The sequence below is a fragment of the Stegostoma tigrinum genome, chromosome 45 (genome assembly GCF_030684315.1).
Source record: "Stegostoma tigrinum isolate sSteTig4 chromosome 45, sSteTig4.hap1, whole genome shotgun sequence".
NCBI lineage: Eukaryota > Metazoa > Chordata > Chondrichthyes > Orectolobiformes > Stegostomatidae > Stegostoma > Stegostoma tigrinum.
This window is the reverse complement of record NC_081398.1, coordinates 13,920,137-13,945,261: the sequence shown is the minus strand read 5'-3', so window position 1 is coordinate 13,945,261 and position 25,125 is coordinate 13,920,137. Positions and strand designations below refer to the sequence as shown.

The window sequence follows — 25,125 nt, the reverse complement described above, 5'->3', positions numbered from 1 at the left end:
TGCTGCGCTCCCTGAGCACTGACCCTCTGACAGTGCTGTGCTCCCTGAGCACTGACCCCCAGACAGTGTGGCGCTCCCTCAGCACTGACCCCCAGACAGTGTGGCGCTCCCTGAGCACTGACCTCCTGACAGTGCGGCACTCCCTCAGCACTGACCCCCTGACAGTGCTGCGCTCCCTGAGCACTGACCCCTCTGACAGTGCTGCGCTCCCTGAGCACTGACCCTCTGACAGTGCTGCGCACCCTCAGCACTGACCCTCTGACAATGCTGCGCTCCCTGAGCACTGACCCCCTGACAGTGCTGCGCTCCCCGAGCACTGACCCCCTGACAGTGCTGCGCTCCCTGAGCACTGACCCCCTGACACTGCTGCGCTCACTGAGCACAGACCCCCTGACAGTGCTGCGCTCCCTGAGCACTGACCCCCTGACAGTGCTGCGCTCCCCGAGCACTGACCCTCCGACACTGCTGCGCTCCCTGAGCACTGACCCTCTGACAGTGCTGCGCTCCCCGGGCACTGACCCTCTGACAGTGCTGCGCTCCCCGAGCACTGACCCTCCGACACTGCTGCGCTCCCCGGGCACTGACCCTCTGACAGTGCTGCGCTCCCTGAGCACTGACCCCCTAACAGTGCTGTGCTCCCCGAGCACTGACCCTCTGACAGTGCTGCGCACCCTCAGCACTGACCCCCTGACAGTGCTGCGCTCCCTGAGCACTGACCCTCTGACAGTGCTGCGCTCCCTGAGCACTGACCCTCTGACAGTGCTGCGCTCCCTCAGCACTGACCCTCTGACAGTGCTGCGCTCCCTGAGCACTGACCCTCTGACAGTGCTGCGCTCCCTGAGCACTGACCCTCTGACAGTGCTGCGCTCCCTCAGCACTGACCCTCTGACAGTTCTGCGCTCCCTCAGCACTGACCCTCTGACAGTGCTGCGCTCCCTGAGCACTGACCCTCTGACATTTCTGCGCTCCCTGAGCACTGACCCCCTGACAGTGCAGCGCTCCCCGAGCACTGACCCCTCTGACAGTGCTGCGCTCCCTCAGCACTGACCCTCTGACAGTGCTGCGCTCCCTCAGCACTGACCCCCCGACAGCGCGGCGCTCCCTGAGCACTGACCCCTCTGACAGTGCTGCGCTCCCTCAGCACTGACCCTCTGACAGTGCTGCGCTCCCTGAGCACTGACCCCCTGACAGTGCAGCGCTCCCCGAGCACTGACCCTCTGACAGTGCTGCACTCCCTGAGCACTGAGCCCCTAACAGTGCTGCGCTCCCCGAGCACTGACCCTCTGACAGTGCAGCGCTCCCCGAGCACTGACCCTCTGACAGTGCTGCGCTGCCCGAGCACTGACCCTCTGACAGTGCTGCGGTCCCTGAGCACTGACCCCCTGACAGTGCGGTGCTCCCTGAGCACTGACCCTCTGACAGTGCTGCGCACCCTCAGCACTGACCCCCCTGACAGTGCTGCACTCCCTCAGCACTGACCCTCTGACAGTGCGGCGCTCCCTAAACACTGACCCCCTGACAGTGCTGCGCTCCCTCAGCACTGACCCTCCGACAGTGCGGCGCTCCCTGAGCACTGACCCTCTGACAGTGCTGCGCTCCCTGAACACTGACCCCCTGACAGTGCGGCGCTCCCTAAACACTGACCCTCTGACAGTGCTGCACTCCCTCAGCACTGACCCTCCGACAGTGCGGCGCTCCCTGAGCACTGACCCTCTGACAGTGCTGCGCTCCCTGAACACTGACCCCCTGACAGTGCTGCGCTCCCTGAGCACTGACCCCCTGACAGTGCTGCGCTCCCTCAGCACTGACCCCCTGACAGTGCTGCGCTCCCTGAACACTGACCCCCTGACAGTGCTGCGCTCCCTGAGCACTGACCCCCTGACACTGCTGCGCTCCCTGAGCAGTGACCCCCTGACAGTGCTGCACTCCCTGAACACTGACCCTCCGACAGTGCTGCGCTCCTTCAGTACTGGTCCTCCAACACTGCAGCACTCCCTCAGTTATGACCCCGACAGCGCAGATCTCCCTCAGAACTGACCGTCTGACAGGGCACCGCTCCCTCAGTGCTGACGGTCCGAGTGATATAATCACTGGACTATTAAAGCAGAGACCCAGGTAATAGAACATAGAACATTACAGCACAGTACACGCCCTTCAGCCCTCGATGTTGTGCCGACCTGTCATACCGATCTCAAGCCCATCTAACCTGCACTATTCCATGTACGTCCCTATGCTTATCCAATGACAACTTAAATGTACCTAAAGTTGGTGAATCTACTAATGTTCTGGGGACCTGAGTTCAAATCCCATTGTGGCAGATTAACAGACTAATGATGACCATGAAACCATTGCTAACTGTTGGGGGGAAACCCATCTGGTTCATTAATATTTTTCAGGGAAGGAAATCTGCCATCTTTACTTGTCTGTGGCCTACAAGTAGTTGACTTACAACTGCCCTCTGGGCAATCAGAGATGGGCAATAGATACTGGCCTGGCCAGTGATCTCTACATCCTATGACTGGATAATAATGGAATAGTGTAGGTTAGATGGGCTTCAGTTTGGTTTTACAGGTCGGCGCAACATCGAGGGCCGAAGGGCCTGCACCCCGCTGTAATGTTCAATGTTCTATGAATAAAAAATAAATGGTGCTGCATTACCTGGTCTACAAGGGTCAGCTGTACTTTGGGCTCAAACCTCTGGAGTCGTACAATTTGTTGATTCAGATACAAAAATATTACTGGAACCAAAATGCTATTACATCTTATTAACTGTAAAATTTTACCATTAATATACAATTGCATTATTTCATAAAATATTCAAATGTTTTCACACATATGATGCCAGGTCATTTATAGTCAGTCACACATGGTTACATTATACACCAAAATTTTGTACAGTAATCTGATTTTTTCTGTGCTTCTGGGTCTCACAGTGAGTAATCTGCCAAGTTCCCAGTGAGGACAGCAGACACACTGACCGGTGCCACCTCTTCATTTGCTGAATTGTGCCATTGGAATTTGCCAGTAATGCTACATAAAAAAGAAACTGCATTAAAAAAAATACCCACGGCACCACTGGCTACTCTCATTGCCAGGATGCACCTCCAGCTTTTCGGCTATGGTGGGCACTGTGCCACCACGCATAGTATGGCACTCCCTTTCAGTATTGGTGAATAGCAGCTTCAATCAACCTGCCACTCACAGGCCACAGCTGGGATATTAGCACTCTGAGAATGTCGTGGAGAATGTGGTCATCCAAACTGGGGTGGGGGTAGAGAATGTGATTGACCACACGTTAAAGTGGGCATCCCTTATCTCTGAGCAGCCACGCCTCGAGTGAGTGTGCAGTGACTGGTAAACATTGGGAAAGGCTGAATGACTCGGGCTGACGGTATTCACCGGTAAAATGCTGGCACGTATTTCTAAAGAAGGATCTAGACCCGAAACGTCAGCCTTCCCGCTCCTCTAATGCTGCTTGGCCTTGCTGTGTTCATCCAGCTCTACACCACATATTGAATGCTCTTACCTCTCTGACATGTGTGCGCCTCATGGGAGCAGTCAATGGCCCCTGCACCACTGAGATCTTGCTATCCCAGTAGAATAAAAGAAGACGGCATAGTTCTTCAATATTGGGAGGTTGGGAAGTGCAGGTGCCCAGGAGATCTGAGTGTCCTTGTCCATGAGTCACTAAATACAAGTGCAGCAAGTGATTCGAAAGTAAGTTGGGATTTCAGTACAGCAATAACAGGGTCCTGTTGCTGGGGCGGCACGGTGGCTCAGTGGTTAGCACTGCAGCCTCACAGCGTCAGGAGCCTGGGTTTGATTCCAGCCTCGGATGACTGTCTGCGTGGAGTTTGCACATTCTCCCCATGTCGATGCGGCTCCCTTTCCTCCCACGGTCCAGATGTGCAGGGTAGGTGGATTGGCCATGTTAAATTTCCCATAGTGTGGCCAGAGGTGCATAGGTTGGATGAGCTAGTCATGGGAAATACTAGATGGAGGATGGGACTGTGGGTGATGCCCTTCAAATTCAAATTAGTACACTGATCCTGTTTTCTCCCCATATCCTTTGATCCCTTTAGCCTGAAGAATGATACCTAACTCTGAAGCACAGCTATGCCCATTCCTTCCTTTTAGGGGAGGGAATGCACATTTACTGCCTTTGGGCAGCATTGTTCATTGATGTCATTTAAAAAAAAATTGATATGTGCATTTCTATAGCACCAATCTTGGTCTCAAAACATCACTGAAAGCTTTACACCAATGAGAAAGTGTAGTTTGGGTCATGCATAGCAATTTCACTCAGCAAGCTCCCAAACACAGCAATATGAATTATCACTGGACTCAACATGGTACCTGTTTCTCTTTCCACAGATATTGTCAGATATGCTGAGTTTTGTCACCACTTTCTGGTTTGGTTTCACATTTCAAGTATCTAAAGTGCTTTGCTGTTTTTATTTAAATGTACAGATCATGCTTCTTTTTTTGATATTGGTTGAGGTATAAATATTGGCTATTCATACTTGGGATAACTTCCCCTACCATTTATAGAATTGTTGCAGCTCAGAATGAGGCCATTCAGCCCATCATATCTGCATGGCCCACCTAATCTGCATTCCACCTCGTGCCATTTACCTGCTTTGTCTTGCTGTAACCCTGCATATCCATCGCTTTCAAATAACTTCACCTGCATTCAAGGCCTCACCCACTTGCTATGTGAAAATATTTATTTTTTTCATGTGAGTTTGGTTCTTTCGCTTTAAACTTGTGCCCCCTGGTTCTCGATCACTCAGGAACGGGAGCAGTGTCTCCACATAGACCCTGTCTTAGTCTTGGACACCACCTTTTAGAACCAGCACCACAGGAATCTTTCACAACCACCCATGTGAGTGGGCAACAGGGGCTTCGAGTTAACATCTCTTTGAGAAGCCAACACCTCAATAGCGCAACAATCTCTCAGTCAATTAGTGGCACTTTTAAGCTTCACAAAAGGGCAGCGAGCAGCACGCTCTCACTCGAAGGCACGTCCTTGTGGTCACAAAGCTCCAAACATAAGTAGTTTTGTTTTAAAACAGCTTTCCTCATTCTTTCACGGGATATAGGCAACATTGGCAAATCCGGCATTTGTAACCCATCCCTAACTGCCCTGGAACAGATCATGCTTTGCTTAGCTATGCCAGACCACAGCAAAGAGTCACTCGCATTGCTGTGGATCTGGAGTGACATGTCAGTCAGACTGGGTGAACGTGGCAGATCTTCCTTCCCTAAAAAGTGTTAGTGAACCCATGCGGATTTTACAACTTTTCATGACACTTGCGCTCAGGCATTCTGGCCCACTCTGCCTCTCCAGGCATGACCATCTTCCCCTATGCCCATCAGTGGCAGGAGGCAAAGCAATGTAAGGTGGCAATTGCGATAGCAGGCTTGTTGCATCTTCAGCAGCCATGCTTGTAACTCCACCAAACTAATACCACTGCGGAAGGAGGTAGGAGACTTGAACCCCCCCAACCACCAACTCACCTGTCCTCTTCAGAAAACTTTCGGCCCTTGGCAAGGTTGGAGCTGCTGGTCTTCTTAAGGATGCCTTTTACCGGTTTGCCACGGTCCATTGTCTGTGTCTTGGGCGGTGGGTGCAGGGGAAGGGTGGGGACTGAGCTGGGGGGGGGGGGGGGGGAATAGGGTAGTGGGAGAGGGGTGTCTCTCTGGGTGAGAGGATTTCAGGGGTATAGGCTTAGGTCCTTCCCCAGGGTCTGAGAGGCTTCCATGGGCTTCTCAGGGTCACTCATGACCCCCACTTTTGCGCCACTGCTGAGGTCTCAAAGACCCCCATGCAAGGAGGTGGGTGGGCGTGGCCCACACCATGACCGCACCCCTTCCTACACATCATAGTGGGCAGAGTCAACTCTATTGTGATGTCTTTCTGGCATGAGCTGGGCCAACAATGGCAACAAAAGTTTAAAGGGACAGCTACCCCAGAACAGGCTTTTGCCTGACAGAATGAACCACTCCCTCAGGAGATAGCAAACTTACTTGTTGTAAAAGGTTCCCCATTTAAGGGCATCGTTCCTCTCAACTCCAGAAAGACTGGTGAAAAAAAACTGAATCACGTGGGAGTCAGACATACTTTGAGAACCGTCTGCCCTCAAACATCCCTTGCTTCTTCCCACTAGGAAGCTTGAAGATTTTAATGGCCCCCTCTAAGAGGATTCTGAAATTGGGAAGGCAGGGCCTGCTGAAGAAGAATGCAGTTATTCCACAATTTCAGCAAGCCATCCCAAGTGGGGGTCCAGCCTCCTACCACTTTGGAAAACCTTGTTACAGTTTCAGGAAATTCTAGTCTAACCTCTCCCATACTAGGCCATGGACTCTTCTGATGTGTCAAGGTGTCACAGGGGGAAAAGATCCCAGCATCTTGGCAAAATCATTTTCTAATTAACTTTTGGGGCAGCACAGTGGTTAGCACTTCAGCTTCAGGTGACTGACTGTGTCGAGTTTGCACATCCTCCGTGTGTCTCCCACAGTCCAAAGGTATGCTAAATTGCCTGCAGTGTTCAGGGGTGTGTTGGTTATGGGGGAAGGGGCCTGGGTGGGATGCTTCAAAGGGCAATATGCACTTGTTGGGCCAAAGGGCCTATTTCCACACTGTAGGGAATCTAAATCAATCAATCTTCCACACTGTCTGAACAAAAGCATATTGGTGAGCACTCACCAATTTATGGCATTGTCACACTGGGTAGTGTATTCAAAATTAATGAGTGATTACAAAGAAAATACTAGACAACAATGTTTTCAAGTGATAATGGGAAGTGCCAACATTGGAGAACCTTGAGATAACAAGGTGTAGGAGCTGGGTGAACACAGCAGGCCAAGTAACATTAGAGGAGCAGGAAAGCTGACGTTTTGGGTCTGGACCCTTGGCTTGGCCTGCTGTGTTCCTCCGGCGCACTATCTCAAGATTACACAAATAGGACGAGTTTAGAGGGATATGGAATTGGGGCTAGATCAATTTAGGATACTTGGTTGATACAGACAAGTTGGATTGAACCAGCCATTTGTGCAGTATAACTATTTCCTCAACCAGCAGAGTCAATTTTTAAAAATGTAGGTTGTCTTTTAAACCTTTAGACCATTTGAAGACTTAAAGTAGACTAACCAATTAATGTTTACTGTACTCTCCAGTTGCAATCTGGAGACATTCACAGGAAATGTAACTGAACATCCTTCGGTAGCATAACATTATAAAATAAAGGCTGTATAACCAGAGTCAGCAAGATCACAGCCAGAGCATTTCTTCTACTTGTGGGATAAATACTGATCACAATCAAGATGGTGGCCATTAACACCGATTGAAATGCCAACAAGATTGAGCCAGGCTGGGTAGAAGGACGGAGAGAAATACCAGTCAGAAACCCACCATTCTGAAGGAAGTTTCTCATTCAAAACACAGAACTGTCAATGATTTTAATCAACAGGCAATTCAACATATTGAAAAATGCCACAACAAGAGTTTCATCTAAGAGTCCAAATTTATTTGGGAGTGTTCGACTGTGTGTGGAGCTTGCACATTCTCCCGACATCTGCACAGATTTCCTCTGGATTCCCCTCAGTCGAGAGACATATAGGTTAGCTGGATTGGCTGTGTTAAAACTGGCCAGATAGTGTTCAGGAATGTTCAAGTTGGGTGGGTTATCCATGGGAAATGGAGAATTATGGGGGTAGGTTACTGGGCACATGGCTGGTGTGGACTTGTTGGGCAGAATGGCCTGTTTGCACTGTAGTGATTCTAAGAATATCAGGCCCTGGTATCACCAGTCAAAGACTGGAAAATCTGTGAAGAAAAGAACAATTGATTTATGTAGCACTGCTCACAATCACAGAAAATCACAAATCAACTTACACTTTGCAGGGCCCCCAAACACTCCCAGGACAGGTACAGCAGAGATTGTAGGTACACACATCCGGATAGCCTTTCAGTGAATAAATACAGGTTATTCTGATGTAGAGTAAAATTTGAGTACAGTGCCTTGCAGGCCAAGTGTGTTTCACTGCTTCAGTTTGCCTGTTCAATGGAAGAAGGGCTTCTGGGACCCCATTCACTCATCCCCAGCTGGAGGCTCACACAGCTATCATGAAAAAAAGTTTAGCTCCTAGACCACCCGGCAGCCGGAACTGGATTATAAAATAAGCTCTTAGAGCTGAAGGCCCTGAGGAAAGTACAGCAAAACCCAGTTCCTCCAATGGTTTCAAATAGGGGTTGACCCTCCACGTTGGTGTAGTACTGAACATTCTACAGGGTCACAGACATCAGGAGGCTTAGGATACCACCAGCTTAAAAGAGATCATGTCTGACAATTGGTCAAACATGCTGCAAAACCTCACAGCATACATCATGCAGCATGGTGACTACTGACTTCAACAATCAACTACAAGGTGAAGCTTTGAATCTGTTTCAGTGGATGTCGGCACAGCTGGGCCACAGGTCAGACCTTTGCTGCTTCCTACACTGAAATTGTTACTCTGAGCCTTGCCTTGGCCATACACACTCATGGGACAGGAGGTGGTACGATGGCGGTGGGCTCCGAGAGGCAGAACATTGCAAAGAAAAATGTCATTACCTGCAACGGTGCCAGACAAGAAATCGCTTTCACATTTCATGAGATTCCAAACTGTAAATCAAAAGTTAGAATGGATTTAGGAAGTCAGATACAAGATGATTTCAATATAGAAGAGGTTTAAGAAAATTGCACTAAAATTCCACTGACGACCAGAACATTACAGGTTAGATACAGTAAAGCTTCCTTGCCACCAGCCCCAACAAACCCAAAAAGGTCCAGCAGTAGTAAAATGTCATAAAAGTCAAACAGCATGGAAACACTTGGGATTAACCAGTCCATGCTGACCATAATCCCAAACTGAACTCAGTCCCACTTCTTCCTCTCCCCGATTTCTGATGAAGGGTCTACCCCAAAAGGTCAGCTTTCTTGCTCCCAAGATGCTACTTGGCCTGCTGTGTTCATTCAGCTCCACACCTTGTTTTCTCAGCACCACCTGCTTGCATTTCACTCATACCCTTCCAAACATTTCTTGCTCATGTACTTACAACTGTACCTGCATCCACAACATCCTCTGCAAATTTATTTGACAAGAAACAAAACTGCCCACGTGTCTCCTGAATCTCCTTGCAGCTCAAAAATACACCCCTCGTCTTGAAATCCCCCAACCTAGGAAAGAGACACCTTACCTATACCCTCCATGACTTTATAAACCTGCATAAAGGTCACCCCTCAACCTGCTAGACTCCAGTGGGGAAAAAGTCCCAGTCTATCCAGCCTCTCCTTATAACTCAGACCCATCAAACCTGTCAATATCCTGGTAAATCTCTCTTGTGCCCTCAGCATCTTAAGAGCAACCTTCCTATAACTGGGTGACTAGAACTAGGCACATACTCCAGAAAAGGCCTGATGTCCTGTACAACCTCTATATAATGTCCCAACTCCTATATTCAAAACTTTTCAGCAATAAAGGGCAAGCATGCGAAGTGCCTTCTTAACAACCCTAAGTGTGATGCAAACCTCAGAATTATGCTCTACAAGACCCAAGGCTCTACTTTTAACTGTTTCTCTGTTGTACAGCTCATTACTATTTCCCTCAACTGGCACCGTATTGACAGGTGTCAATTAATGATGGTCAGCAAACAAGATTACAATCCACAGCAAGTCCTGCTCTTGCTTGTTTGAGCCAAAAACACAATACCTCATGTTTATCCAAATTAAACACATGTATCACTTCAGCCATTGACCCAATTGATCAAAATCTTAGAAATCTTGGATAACCTTCTTCACTGACCACCAACTTTGATGTCATCCATAAACTCAGTAACCATGCTGTCTATCTTTTCATCTAAATCAATCATTAGATAAATTACAAACAAAGACTGGAGCTTGGCTAACATCCACTATTTCTGAAAGGTGGTAAGGAAAAGCCAGGGAACTTTAAGCCAGTGAGCCTGGCAAGTTGTTGGAGGGAATCCCAGGGACAGGACTTACATGTATCTGGAAAGGCAAGGACTGATTAGGGAGTCAACATGGCTTTGTGTGAGGGAAATCATGTCTCACTACTTCAAAAAAATTCAACTGTTAGTAAAGGAGAGGACTGACGTTATCTAGACAGACTTCAGTAAGGCGCTCAAAGTTCCTCATGGTAGCCTGGTTAGCAAGGTTAGATCACAGAATACAGGGAGAACTAGCCACTGGCTTGAAGGGTGAAGGGCTGCTTTTCAGACCGGAGACATGTGCACAAGTATCAGCGCTTGAACCCACTACTTTTTGTCATTTACATCAGTGATTGGGATGCGAACACAGCAGATGTAGTCAGTAAGTTTGGAGGGGACACCAAATTTCAAGGTGTAGTTGACAGTGAAGGTAACCAAGTACAGTGGGATTGGATCTAATGTGCCTATGAGCTGAGGAGAGGCAGCTGGAGGTTAATTTAGATAAATGGTGCTACATTTTGGAAAGGTAAATCAGGGCAGGACTTACACACTTAAACAGTAAGATCCTGTGGAGTGCTGCTCAACAAAGAGTCCTTGGAGTACAGGTTGAAAGTGGAGTTCAAGTTGACAGGATAGTGAAGAAAGCATTTGATACGCCTGTGTCTTCATTTGGTCAGTGCACTGAGTGTAGGAGTTGGGATGTCACGTTGCAACTGTACAGGCCACTTCTGGATTACTGCATGTAACTCTGGTCTCCCAGTTACAGGAAGAATGTTGTGAAACTACAAAGGGTTCAGAAAAGATTTATGTATGTTGTCATGGTTGGAGGGTTTGAGCTACAGGCAGAAAGCTGAATAGGCTGGGGCTATTTTTCCTGGAGTGAAGGCTGAACAGGAGGGTGAATAGCCACGGTCTCTTTCCTCAGGTGGGGAGGTGCAAAACTGTAGGGCATAGGTTTAAGGTGATTTAAAAAGGACTTAAGGGGCAAAGTCTACATGCAGAGGGTGGTACATGTTTGGAATGAGCTGCCACAGGAAGTGGTAGAACCAGGTACAATGACAACATTTAAAAAGCATCTGGATGGGTACGTGAATAGGAAGGGTACAAGAGGGATATGGGCCAAATGCTGGCAAGTGGGACTAGATTAATTTAGGACACCTGGTTAACACAGATGATATGGGCCAAATGGTCTGTTTCCATGCTGTACACGCTATGACTTGAAGTGGACACATCACCAATCCTGTGGAACACTGCTGGTCTCACACCGAGTCCAAACAAAACATCCTTCCAATATATGTGTGCTACATTCCCCCTCAGTGCTCCATATTCCTTAATAACAATCACAAGATATCAAACAAAATAATCTAAGTTGCCCTACACACTAACTGAATTTCTACTACAGCCAGAGATAGTAGAAACTGCTGATGCTGGAGAATCTGAGTAACACGGTGTGAAGCTGGATGAACAAGCAGGCCAAGCAGCAGAGCAGGAAAGCTTGACATTTTGGGTTGGGACACTTCTTCAGAAATCTATTACAGTCAAGCTGGTTCTGTGGGATAAAGGTGGAATCCCCAGCTTGAATCAATGAAGCCAAAAACTTTATTCCCCACCAGTATAGGAGCTGAAACTGGATTTAAAACCATCTCTCACAAATGAAGGCCACTGAACAAGTACAACAAAACACAGTCCCTTTAATCGTCTACAATGGCTTCAAACAGAGGGTTACTGAACATTCTACTCGATCACAGCCATCAAGAGGCTCAATTTACTGCCAGTTTAAAAACAAATGTCTGAGTCAAACACAGGTCAATCCTCTGCATACATCAATGCTGCACGGGCAGCAAAAACCCTTCTCGGTTAGCAGTCACCAGCAACCAACACAGGGTGAAGCTTTGAATGTGATTGAGTGGATGTCGGCACAGCTGGGCCACAGGTCCGACCTTCGCTGCCTCCTACTCTGAGCCTTGCCTTGGCTGTACACACTCACAGGACAGGAGGTGGTACAATGGCAGTGGGCTCCAGGTGACATAGCAAGAGATTCATACCTGCAACACTGATGCCGCCAGGCTAACAGAACATTTTCACAGCTCACTCTCAGATTCCAGCCTGTAATTCAAACAGAAAAATTAAAACGCATTTAAAGGAAGTCAAACATAACAACATTTACACATGGCTAGATGACCCAAGCATCAAGGGTTAGATTAAACCTCCCTCAACTCATTTAAACAAGAGGAAAGCTCCCTCTGTTTTGTTTTTAAAAAAACAAAATTTATTGCTCCTCAACGCTGTCCTCAAATACTCACAGGGCAGGCAGGTATAGCACAAAGTTCAGTTCAGAGTAAAAGTCCTCAACACTGTCTCCATTAAAAATACTCCAGGACAAGAACAGCATAGTAAAGTTATGGCACATGGTATAGGAGACAATGTGGGCATGGAGTACCGACTGGCCAACAGGCAGTAAACAGCAGGAATAAGGGGGATCAGTCTCACTTGGCAGACTGTGACCAGTGGGGTATTGCAAGGATTTGGCCTCCAGTCCTTCAGGACATTAATTAATTATAACGGATGCAGAGATCAAAAGTAAAAATTCCCACAAAGCTCCAAGAATCAAGAGGAGGATGCAATGATGCTTCAAGGGCAGAGGTGCCTTCCTAGTGACTCCAAACAACCAATACAGAGTAAAGCTTTGAATCTGTTTCAGTGGATGTCGGCACAGCTAGGCCACAGGTCAGACCTTCACTGCTTCCTACACTGAGACTGTTACTCTTAGCCTAGCCTTGGCTGTACACACTCACAGGACAGGAAGTGGTACGATGGCGGTGGGCTCCAGGTGAGATGGAACATAAGAAAATGACTCCTACCTGTGATGGTATCAGGCAAGTGCTCACATTTACACCACAGTTTCAGATTCCAACCTCTAAAACAAACAAAGAGTTAAAGTGCATTCAAGTATAACAAGAATAAAAACAGAAAAACTACATCTATGTAACGCCACTTAAGACCAGACATCATGGGTAAGATAGTAAAGTGAGTGTTCCTATACATTCCCAATATAGGTACAGACTGGAGATCAGGCAGGAGTAAACCTTCCTCAGCCAAAGTGTAATGAAGGTTCAGTTGATTGAACTTTGGGATGGTGGGGTTGAGTATTGAGGAGAGGGGGAGGCAGGCTGGGTCTGCAAACGTGACACATGCAAAGTAGAAGAGCATATAAATTCTGGCAGGATTCTACAAACAAGATGCAGCAAGGGGAGGAGATGGTGCTGGAGGATTATGATGATGGTTCTAATACAGGAATAAAAAGGAGGCAAGCCACATGGTTAGGATACGAGCTGCCAGACAAAGAGGCCGATAAAATTACAACTTTTAAAAGTCAGCTGGATGGCTACATGAATAGAAAGGGTTTGAGGGATATGGGCCAAAGGCTGGCAAACAGGGCTCCATCAGCTTAGGATAGCTGGTCGGCACTGACAATTTGTTTCCTTGTTGTATAACTAGCTTATCAGGATTACTGGTCCAGAGACCTTAGGATTAGATTTTAGTCACCAATTCAAGTACAGAAGGAGTAGTGAAAAATATGCAATGTTAGCATTCCCCACACCATCTTAGGCACAAAATCTTAGGACAAAGTAGAAAAATAAAGAAACTAGGTTAAAGTTAATATTAAGAAGGCCTGTAATGTTAGAGTAGAAAAGTTTTGAAATAAAATGGAGGGCCAACAGTCTGAAGTGCTTAGCTATGCTGGCGTGCACTCCCTACCAGGCCTCAATATCCTCGACTTGGGCCCCCCCCAAGACTGCCTGCTGTCTGTAGATGCCAGGGGACTGACCTCACCACCGCCACACTGGACTCTATCTTCAGTGCGAAAAGCCTGCTGCTGCCATGCTCTGGATCTGACAAAGCTATGGATGCCATCACCGCCACGAGCACACCCGAGTTCGCTCCATGAGGTAAGTCAGCAGGAACCAAAAAAACACACAGATGAGTCACAAGGACTCCCGCCACCACCTCTTGAATTTTGCAGGAAAAAGAATGGAGACACCGCTACATCTCCATGCACTACAAATTACCATTGTGAAGTGGACAGCAGACTTGTGTTGAAACAAATGCCATTCATATGGTCTTGCCAGAACAAAGCATTTGATTGAAGGGATACAAACTTAATAAATACACAACTTCATTTGAGAAAATACCAAACCATAATTTTATTTCAGTTAGTTATGTATCAAGTGATCAGGAGAGGTGGGGATTCCACCACCCCACTGTATTCATGAGGGTTTAACACCTGAAACTGTAGAAACCCTTAAAATTTAAAGACACTTGGTAAAGCACCACAATACAAAGAGTGGGAAGATTGGATTAAATTGACACTCATTTTTTCCAGTTTGTACATCAACAACCGGCTGAGTAGCCTTTTTCTGTACATTTTCTATACAGGCAGTCTCTGTCACAACTTCCCTCCAGAATTGCTAGATGCCCATTCACCCACTTATGCTATCATTTAACATCAAGGCATGCCCAACATCAGGAAGGAGCTTTTTTTACCCTATATATGAGGGCAGGAGTGAATAAATTATTGCAGATTAAATGTTTGCTTAAGCAGCCGACCGCTTCCCAGATGTTGTTACTTTAAATTTTTCCCTGAAGTTGCAGACTTGTTTAGGAAGCCGCCATCCGCTTGCTTTCTGCAAACAGCCATAGGTGAGACATGGCCACGTTTTACCCAAAACAAATCGCGCCGCTTTCAAGTACCGTTTAATTACATCTTGGCGAAGGTTTACTCGAAGGAGCCGCAGCAATCACATCCAGCCATCGGCGAATTTGTCCGAGGCTCCACGATGGAGGATGCCGATGGATACAGAAAGGATGCTCCACGACATCCTCCGCCATCTTGCTGCTACCGAGAAAGAGAGAAACTCGCCGGCGACAGCGGATATAAAGGCGCGCAACTTCCGGAACCCACCGCGCCCTGTCCAATGAAGTGCCTTCGTAGATTTCCGGAGCCCACCCCGCCCTCGCCGAGGAATGTTCGTACATTTCCGGAGCCCACCCCCGCCCTCGCCGAGGAACGTTCGTACATTTCCGGAGCCCACCCCGCCCTCGCCGAGGAACGTTCGTACATTTCCGGAGCCCACACCCGCGGTAGCTTCGGGAATCTCCGGCAAAGGCAGCCATGTTTGTTACTTCGAGTTAACACCATTAACGTCCATTTTCAATTCTTCTCATTACAAATGAATTCATAGAACATAGAACAGTACAGCACAGAACAGGCCCTTCAGCCCACGATGTTGTGCCAACCATTGATCCTCATGTATGCACCCTCAAATTTCTGTGACCATATACATGTCCAGCAGTCTCTTAAATGACCCCAATGACCTTGCTTCCACAACTGCTGCTGGCAACGCATTCCATGCTCTCACAACTCTCTGCGTAAAGAACCTGCCTCTGACATCCCCTCGATACTTTCCACCAACCAGCTTAAAACTATGACCCCTCGTGCTAGCCATTTCTGCCCTGGGAAATAGTCTCTGGCTATCAACTCTATCTGTGCCTCTCATTATCTTGTATACCTCAATTAGGTCCCCTCTCCTCCTCCTTTTCTCCAATGAAAAGAGACCGAGCTCAGTCAACCTCTCTTCATAAGATAAGCCCTCCAGTCCAGGCAGCATCCTGGTAAACCTCCTCTGAACCCTCTCCAAAGCATCCACATCTTTCCTATAATAGGGCGACCAGAACTGGACGCAGTATTCCAAGTGCGGTCTAACCAAAGTTTTATAGAGCCGCAACAAGATCTCACGACTCTTAAACTCAATCCCCCTGTTAATGAAAGCCAAAACACCATATGCTTTCTTAACAACCCTGTCTACTTGGGTGGCCATTTTAAGGGATCTATGTATCTGCACACCAAGATCCCTCTGTTCCTCCATGCTGCCAAGAATCCTATCCTTAATCCTGTACTCAGCTTTCAAATTCGACCTTCCAAAATGCATCACCTCGCATTTATCCAGGTTGAAGTCCATCTGCCACCTCTCAGCCCATCTCTGCATCCTGTCAATGTCCTGCTGCAGCCTACAACAGCCCTCTACACTGTCAACGACACCTCCGACCTTTGTGTCGTCTGCAAACTTGCTGACCCATCCTTCAATCCCCTCATCCAAGTCATTAATAAAAATTACAAACAGTAGAGGCCCAAGGACAGAGCCCTGTGGAACCCCACTCACCACTGACTTCCAGGCAGAATATTTTCCTTCTACTACCACTCGCTGTCTTCTGTTGGCCAGCCAATTCTGTATCCAAGCAGCTAAGTTCCCCTGTATCCCATTCCTCCTGACCTTCTGAATGAGCCTACCATGGGGAACCTTATCAAATGCCTTACTGAAGTCCATATACACCACATCCACAGCTCGACCCTCATCAACTTTTCTAGTCACATCCTCAAAAAACTCGATAAGGTTTGTAAGGCATGACCTACCCTCACAAAGCCGTGTTGACTGTATTTGATCAAGCCATGCTCTTCCAGATGGTCATAAATCTTACCCCTCAGAATCCTTTCTAACACCTTGCAGACGACAGACGTGAGACTTACCGGTCTATAATTGCCGGGGATTTCCCTATTTCCTTTCTTGAAGAGAGGAATTACATTTGCCTCTCTCCAGTCCTCAGTTTCAAGATGGATTTTTTGAGTGAATGTGCTCTTTTTGTGAGGTAACCTGTTGCATAAGAACACATGAAAAGGGACATGAGGGGAAGGCTATTTGGCCTGTTCAGGTTGTGCAGCCACTCAGTGCTACACGTGGCTGCCCTTAGACTTCAATTCCACTTTCTTGCCCTGTGCCCATGTCCCCAAGAGACCAAAAATCTGACAGGACATTCCTAAATATATTGAACGGAGACCGCCTGTGGAACAGAATTTGAATAATTCACTACCCATTGAGTGAAGAAATTTCTCCTCCTCAGTCCAAAATGATCAGTCCAGTGCATACAGGACTTTCTGGAATTTTTTGTGTGCCAAGTTCTGGACTGTGGGCATCCTGAGACTCTGAAAGTAGTTCTGCTGGGGAGACTAGTGTGTTAGTAACGGTGAGTTTGTGTGCCAGGGAACAACATGAGCATTTGGGGAGAGTTGCCTGCACAGGACAAAGACGACACGCACCGTAATTGGATATTTTGTTGGTGGAATGTTGCAAGCATCTGGTTTATCCTTTTTCTTGTGCAACTCATCCGAACTTCCTTGACTCTGTAGACACTGTGCACTTCCCTATAACTTGCACGTGTTGCCTAGTCAGTGGTTTCAGAATCCGATCCAATCCCCTGCCTGAGATCTCACCAACATCCACCAAGCTCAGTCAGGAAACTTGCCAGTGCCACCTGGTTAGATTGTCCGTTATGGTGCAAGCTGCTGTCTCTAATATGCAAACAACACTTTTCACTGTATGTCGGTGCATGTGATACCAATAAATCAAACTCTGACTCAAATGCAGCATTGGTCACCATGCAGTGTTCCAGGTTCCTGAGCTTGGGGAAAGAACCTCTGAAGTGTCTACCATGCTGAGCCCATTCACAATCTTGAATGATTAAATAATATTACCTCATTCTTCTAAATGCCAGAGCATAGATCCAATTTACTCATTCCCCAAAGGACAACCCTTTTATCTCAATGGTGAACCTTCACTGTATCACGTCTATCACAAATATGTCCTTCCTTAAATATGGATATCAAACCATGAAGTATTCCAAATAAAAGAACGAACTGCAGATCAGAAACAAAGTCAGAAATTGCTGGACAAAATGAAGTAGGTCTGGCAGTATCTGTGGAAAGAAAGCACAATTTCAGGTCCAATGACCCTTCTTCAGAATTGTAGTATTCCATCTGTGTTCTCGTCAAAACCCTGTACAATTCTAACAGGATTTCTTCAATCATTTACTCCAATCCAATATAGGCCAACAGACCATTTAGCTTCTTAATTGATAAATTGTTTTCAGTGACTAGGAGATAGCAAGCACTGAAGATGCTGGAAGTCAGAGTCTGTCGGAGGAGACCTGTACCTGGCTATGTTAGGTGGCTTGTACCTGAACACACTAAGCAGCCCATGTCTGATTACAAGATGGCATACAGAAGCAAAGCAAAATGAAGCAGCCCGCTCACACAGTGAAATACAATGGTACCCTTGAACAGAACCTCTAGGAGGTCAGTAAAAGAACGCTGATTTTATTGGATGTTGTTGAGCTGCGCCATATAATGTCGCTTTTTGAAAGCAAAAAGAGGATGCAAGTCATTACTGAAAACGGCACCCAGAATCTTACAGGTTGAGGAAATTCTGCCCAGCAACAGCTAATTGGTTGAGTTGCAGAATATTAAAAAGATGTGCTAAGAGCAGGAGTGAGCTTCACGTAAACATTGCCCTTATTGGGCCTTGCTGGTTACTGGCCAAATGGGCATTTTCCTGGTGGTGGAAATATTGAATAAAAAGATTCTTGCAGAATGGGTCTTCACTGAGTTCCTGCACTTACACACACACACGCGCGCTCATACACATCATGGGTATTAAAGAAGAGAAAACAGCAGGAGTAAAACCGTCCAGCCTGCAGGCATCAATATCGCTGTGTGTTCACATGGGAGAATTAATGATGGAGCTATGCAAAACTATCTGCCAGCTGAAGCCCCACACTGGCTGTATCATTGCTAAATGCGGCAAGTGGAGCATAGGAGTTGCAGGGTATTCCAATGGAAGTGGACACCCTTCCCAGTCTGATTGAGCTTGGGGAACATCACTTGAGTGAAGGCAATTGCATAGCCTCACTCAGGACAGTTCCAGAATGGAGGGACTCAGGGTCAGCCCGTAGCAAAACTCCGAGACAAAGCCCAGCCTCAGCCAAGCGGTTACAATTTTCTTGAGGATCTGGACCAGCAAGCCATTATAGTTGCTGCCAATATGTGGACTCAAGGCAGCAAAAGATTCCCAGGAGATCGAAGGTAGACAAACAGGAGGCTGGAAGAACATAGCAAGCTAGGCAGAGAATCTAGAGGAAAGGAGAAGTCAATGTTTCAGGTATTACCCTTCAGGACGCTGCCTGGCTTGCTGTGTTCTTCCAGCCTCCTGTTTGTCTACTTTGGATTCCAGCATCTGCAGTTTTTTTGTGGTCCCTAACCCACTAGAACTAAATTGAATAAAATAACTCATAGGCTGGTATTCAGGAGAGTGCACACCTTGGAAAGTCTACTGAAATCTGATTTGGAACAGTTAAATTGCTTGGTAACATCCAAATCAGAACCAACCAAAATGGTCTGATTAAATGGTCACACTGTTCTAATGGAGATTGATACTATTGCAGCCATATTTAGTGAAGGCACAACCAGTCTTTAACAAAATTTGCTCTGGACTCCAGCCCTTAAGTTTGCGCAAAACCTCAGCTAGACTGAGAACCTATACCGGGGGACCTTTACAGATTAAGGGCACAACTTTGGTTTCATGCTCATATGAGAAGCAACTGGTTCAGTTATCACTGATTGTAGTAAAAGGCTTGGGCCCAAGTTTGATTGGGCGAAATTGGTTGAGAAAGATTCATCTTAACCGGTTCAACGTATTTTTATTAGAAAATGGTTGCCTGAGTGAAGTCCTAATTAAATAACTGGAAGTTTTTCAGGAAGGCCTGGGGACTATCGAAGGAGAGAAGACCACCTTGTGCGTTGACCAGGAAGCAATTGCACAATTCTGCAAGGCCTGCTTAGTGCCATCTGTCTGATGGGCAGAAGTAGAGACAGAAATTAGGAGGCTGGACATTGGAGGAATCATCAATCCAGTCCAGTTCGCTGAATGGGCAGCACTGGTTGTACCACTTGTGAAGCCTGAAGGGTCATTTCGTCTGTTGTGGGGAATTTTAAACATACGGTAAACAGCATTTTGCAGCTGGATATTAACCCAGTTCCTACCACAGAGGATCTATACTCAAAGCTGGTGGGGAGGGTGGATGTACTTCATGAAGCTGGATATGAGCCCTGCGTACTTACAGTTGCGGTTAGATGAGGATTCCTAAACGTAGCCTACAATTAATAGCCAAAAGAGTTTGTACCAAAATCCGAGATTGCCGTTTGGGGTATCGGCAGCCTGTGTAAGTCTTCAGTGGATAATAGAGAACATTTCACAAGGTTGCCATTTATCCAGATGATGTGCTAGTGACAGGGAAGACCGTAAAGAGCACTAACAGAACTTGGACATAGTCCTTAGATGTTTCTCTCAGATGGACATATGCCTTAGAAGGGAAAAATGCATGTTCCATGAACCCCAAGTGACCTACATGGGCTACAGCGCTGACAAGACAAGAGTTGACAAGTTGGAAGACAAAGATGGGGTGATCAAATGTGCCCCTGCTCTTTTGTCTGTACTGGAGCTTAGGTATTTCCTTGGGCTGGTGAATTACTACGGAAACGTCATACAGAACCTGGCCTCCATCCCTGCATCTTTGTATCAACTCTTAGAAAAGGGTCAGCCTTGGAAATGGTCATGTAGCCATAACACAGCTTTCAGGGAAGTGAAGTAACAGCTATCATCACCTAGTATGAGAATTAGAATTAGCTTTAATGTCACATGTGTTCAATAAGTACAATGAAAAATTTACAAGTCACCATTCACAGCACCATCTCAGGTACCATGGCACTTAGGTGGAGATTCTTAAATACAAATTTTTGGGGAAAAATTAGCTACATAAAGAAATTAAAACTCCCTCAATAAATTAGAAAATCAGAAAAATAAGAATTCAGAATAATAGTCCTTCTGCCCAGGCTGTGCTGGGTTTATCTCAAGGCTGGGAGTCCATGCTGGCTTTCACCACAGACATCACTGATGCTCCCCAAGGATGGAAGCTAGAAGTTTTCTTTAAAAATGTGCAAAAGGAGAGAGAGAAAGAAGAAATGGAGAGAGTCGGTGAGCTCCAGCTCAGCTCCTACAACCCCGTTATCTTGTAAGTAGCTCAGGAAGCACAATAAAGTAACACACTATGATCCCAAGTGAGATCTGATATTGACATGTGATGCCCCCTTGTATGGTAGCGTGGTCACTCAGAGGAGGCCCAATGGAGAGGAATGCCCAATAGCCTATACATCCAGGACTTTGGCTCATGCAGAGCATAAATACACCCAGACAGAGAAGAAAGGTTTGCTGGTCATATTTAAACTCAGGACGTTCCACCAATGCCTTTACAAATATAAATTTGTAATAATAATGCACCACAAACCACTGCTAAGTCTACTTAAAGAGGATAAGGCAGTGCCGCCCATAACTTCAGGCCAAATTCAGCAGTGGGCTCTAATTCTAGGTGCATGAAATTACAAGTTGGGACACCCTCTGGGAAGTCAAGTAGCAAATGCAGATGCATTGAGCTGCCTCCCGCTGACTGGGACACCGCTGGAAGGTTCTGTCATGGTTTTAAATTTTCTGGACACATCTCTGGGTCACAGCTGACGATTTCAGACTTTGGGTGCAGAAAGACCTGGTCCTTGTACGGGTGAAACAGCTGGTGGTGGCAGGGGAAAAACCAAAGGGCCATCACAACCAGAGCTGAAACCTTTTCAGACCCAGAGAGACCACGTCACAGGAGAGGATGGCATATTATTATGAAGAGCAAGAATCAGCGTACTGAGCTAAGTTCGCTGCCAGATACTGGCTGAACTTCACCAGGGCCAGGGTTTCCAAGATGAAGATGTTGGCAGAGATTATGTCTGGTGGCCAGAACTGATGCAGACATAGACACATTGGTGGCTAGTACCCAGAGTGCCAACAAGGACAAAATTTACTACCAGCATTCCCCCCACATTTGTGGGAATGGCTGGGTAAACCCTGGGCTCAGTTACATGTCGACTATAAGAGATAGGGTTTATAATCATCTAGCAAGCAACAATTTGATTGGAGATAGTCAATATGGATTCATCAAGGGCAGATCGTGTCTCACAAATCTCACTGAGTTTTTTGAGAAGGTGACCAAGTATGTGGATGAGGGTAGGACTGTTGACGTGGTGTACATGGACTTCAGTAAAGCCTTTGATAAGGTTCCACATGGTAGGCTATTGGAGAAAATACAGAGGCACGGGATTGAGGGAGATTTAGCAGTTTGGATTAGAAACTGGCTTTCTGTAAAAAGGCAACGAGTGGTGGTTGATTGGAAATATTCAGCCTGGAGTCCGGTTACTAGTGGTGTGCCTCAAGGATCGGTTTTGGGACCACTGCTGTTTGTCATTTTTATAAATGACTTGGACACAGGCATAGGTGGATGGGTTAGTAAGTTTGCAGATGACATGAAAGTCGGTGGAATGGTGGACAGTGTGGAAGAATGTTGCAGGTTGCAGGGAGACTTGGATAAACTGCAGAATTGGGCTGAAAGGTGGCAAATGGAGTTCAATGTGGATAAATGTGAGGTGATTCACTTTGGGAAGAATAATAGGAAGGCAGAATACTGGGTCAATGGAAAGATTCTTGGTAGTGTGGATGTGCAGAGGGATCTTGGCGTCCATGTACATGGATCCCTGAAAGCTGCCACCCAGGTTGATACTGCTGTTAAGAAGGCTTACGGTGTGTTAGGTTTTATTGGTAGAGGGATTGAGTTCCAGAGCCGTGATGTCATGCTGCAACTGTACAAAACGCTAGTGCAGCCTCATTTGGAATATTGCGTACAGTTCTGGTCACCCCATTACAGGAAGGATGTGGAAGCATTGGAAAGGGTGCAGAGGAGATTTACCAGGATGTTGCCTGGTCTGGAGCGAAGGTCTTATGAGGAAAGTCTGAGGGACTTTGGTCTGTTCTCAATGGAGAGGAGAAGGCTAAGAGGGGATTTAATTGAGACATACAAGCTGATCAGAGGATTAGATAGGGTGGACAGTGAGAGTCTTTTTCCGAGGATGATGACTTCAGCTTGTACAGGGGGGGCATAGCTACAAATTGAGGGGTGATAGATTTAAGACAGATGTCAGAGGCAGGTTCTTTACTCAGAGAGTGGTAAGGACGTGGAACACCCTGCCTGCCAATGTGGTTAACTCAGCCACATTAGGGGCATTTAAACAGTCCTTGGATAAGCATATGGATGATGATGGGATAGTGTGGGGGATGGGCTTAGATTAGTTCATAGGTCGGCGCAACATTGAGGGCCAAAGGGCCTGTCCTGTGCTGTATTGTTCTATGTTTGTTCTATGTTCAATGACTATGCAGGTCCATTCACGGGCACAATGTTCTTAGGCATTGTGGACATCCATTCAAAGTGGTTGAACGTGTTTGGAGTTCGTTTATCAAACAAGGGGATGACAATAGACAATCTGCATGCATCTTTTGCCTTCTCAGACATGTTGGTCACAGACAGTGGGCCATCACTTAACAGCACTTTAATAACATTGAATGTTATTCATCATACAAGGATAGCTCTATACCAAATATCATCCAATGGTCTGGCAGAGAGACCAGTCTAAACTTTGAAGGCTTAAGAAAACAGCCTATAGCTTGACTGGATACCAAACTGTCCCAGTTCCTATTTGATTCTCGGATCACCCCTCATGTAACTACAGGGATAACTCCAGCAGAGTTGCTAATGGGGAGAAAACCCCACAATGGGTTAAATCTGATCTTCCTGTACTTGGGCAGGGGAAGGTGAAAAGCATCAGGAGCACCAATGCTGGACACAAGACTCTGCCAAGTGAGAGAAAGAATTTACTTCAGGAGATGAAGTTTAGTGTATGAACCATAGGAATGGCCCTGTATGGGTAAGATGCACGGTCAATGCAAGATCAGGTGTAGTGACATTTAAAGTTGGGTAGGTGCAACAGTCCTGAACAAGCAATGCACCATATGAAAGCTACAAACTGTGAGAGCAAAATATGCCCGGCTCCTGGACAGCCTTTCGCTATGCTCTAGAACCCGTTGGTTATCCCTCTCTGTCATGCATGAAAGATACCTTGGAATCTGAGATGGGCATGGTGGATGTCACTGCCTTGATGCCTTTAGCTTTTGCTAACTAAAGAAGAGAATGAAATTTTTCCAAGATACTCTAGATGCTAGAGGTGAGCTACTGTGTGTTACACACTGCCTGTATCCGAGGCAGAGTCAAAGGAACCTGACTGGTGCTAAAATGCCCCAGGAAGAGCTACAAATAAAAACAAGTTTATATCCTTGGACTCAGGGGTGGAGCGATGTAACAATTCCATTCCCAGTTTTTTCCCATACTCTATGATCCTGTTAGGCTTCAAAACTATATCTAACACCTTCTTGAAAACATTCAATGATTTAGCCTTTTCCCTCTTATGTGACAGAGAATTCCCACCGGCTCATCACTCTCTGGGTGAAGAAATTTCTCCCCATCTCAGTCCTAAATGGCCTATCCCATAACCTTAAACTGCGACCCCTGATTCTGGGCTCCCTAGTAATTGGGAAAATCCTTTCTGCATTTACTGTGTTTAATGCTTTCGGAACTTTAAGGGTTGCTATGAGATCCTCCTTCATTCTTCTGAACCCCAGTGACCGTAATTCTAATCCAGCCAGTCTCTGCTTTTGTGCTGTGTCAACTGTCTCTTCCCATCTTTTGCGATCAAATTGTGCAGTTAATTGATGGCGATGTTACGGTGATGTAATATACTCTCGCAATCATTACCATTTCAACAGAGCACTGAATCACCCAGAAACCAGCACAGCTCTGTAAATACGTCCATGAGGTAGGCATGGTGGTGGTGTCGGCCTATAATGTTGTGGATGAGGGATAAAATAAATCAAAACTTAAATTTTAAAAACCTATTAAACTGATGACAAATTTGTATTAGTGAATAAAAGTTATTTTCAGTGAAGGCTAACACGAACTGGAGGAACATCACTGCATCTTCTACTAGGGCACTTTAGAGTCTTCTGGACTGCAACGCTCAGATCAGAAGAAAAACTAAGTCCTCCATTTTGGTTACCCCCATGTCTTGTTTCTGTGAATTTGCTCTCAGTAGAGCTGACCTGGTTTTTACTTGAACTCTTCATACTATCATCCAAACAAATGGACCTGTCAGACAATTGCAATGACTGAGCCATCTAAAGTGCTAACTCTTCTGGATCTGTGTCTGCTCCATTTAAAGTCACACCCTCCCATTCTTGACCAAATCGGGAGTACCTAGCCCAAGA

At 46.5% G+C, this 25,125-nt stretch overlaps 1 protein-coding gene across 1 annotated transcript in view; it reads right to left on the bottom strand.

The window, feature by feature from the left end:
* LOC125448682 (protein phosphatase inhibitor 2-like) overlaps positions 1 to 14,909 on the bottom strand; it is a 100,598-nt gene extending 85,689 nt beyond the window's left edge. The window contains exons 1-5 of the mRNA XM_048524111.2: positions 14,744 to 14,909; positions 12,853 to 12,908; positions 12,037 to 12,097; positions 8,616 to 8,666; positions 5,521 to 7,828 (exon numbers count right to left, since the gene is read on the bottom strand). Of these exons, the coding sequence (XP_048380068.1) occupies positions 5,521 to 5,609 (89 nt within the window). The 5' untranslated portion in view covers positions 5,610 to 7,828; positions 8,616 to 8,666; positions 12,037 to 12,097; positions 12,853 to 12,908; positions 14,744 to 14,909. The remainder of the gene's footprint in view (positions 1 to 5,520; positions 7,829 to 8,615; positions 8,667 to 12,036; positions 12,098 to 12,852; positions 12,909 to 14,743) is intronic.
* Positions 14,910 to 25,125: the final 10,216 nt, after the last annotated feature.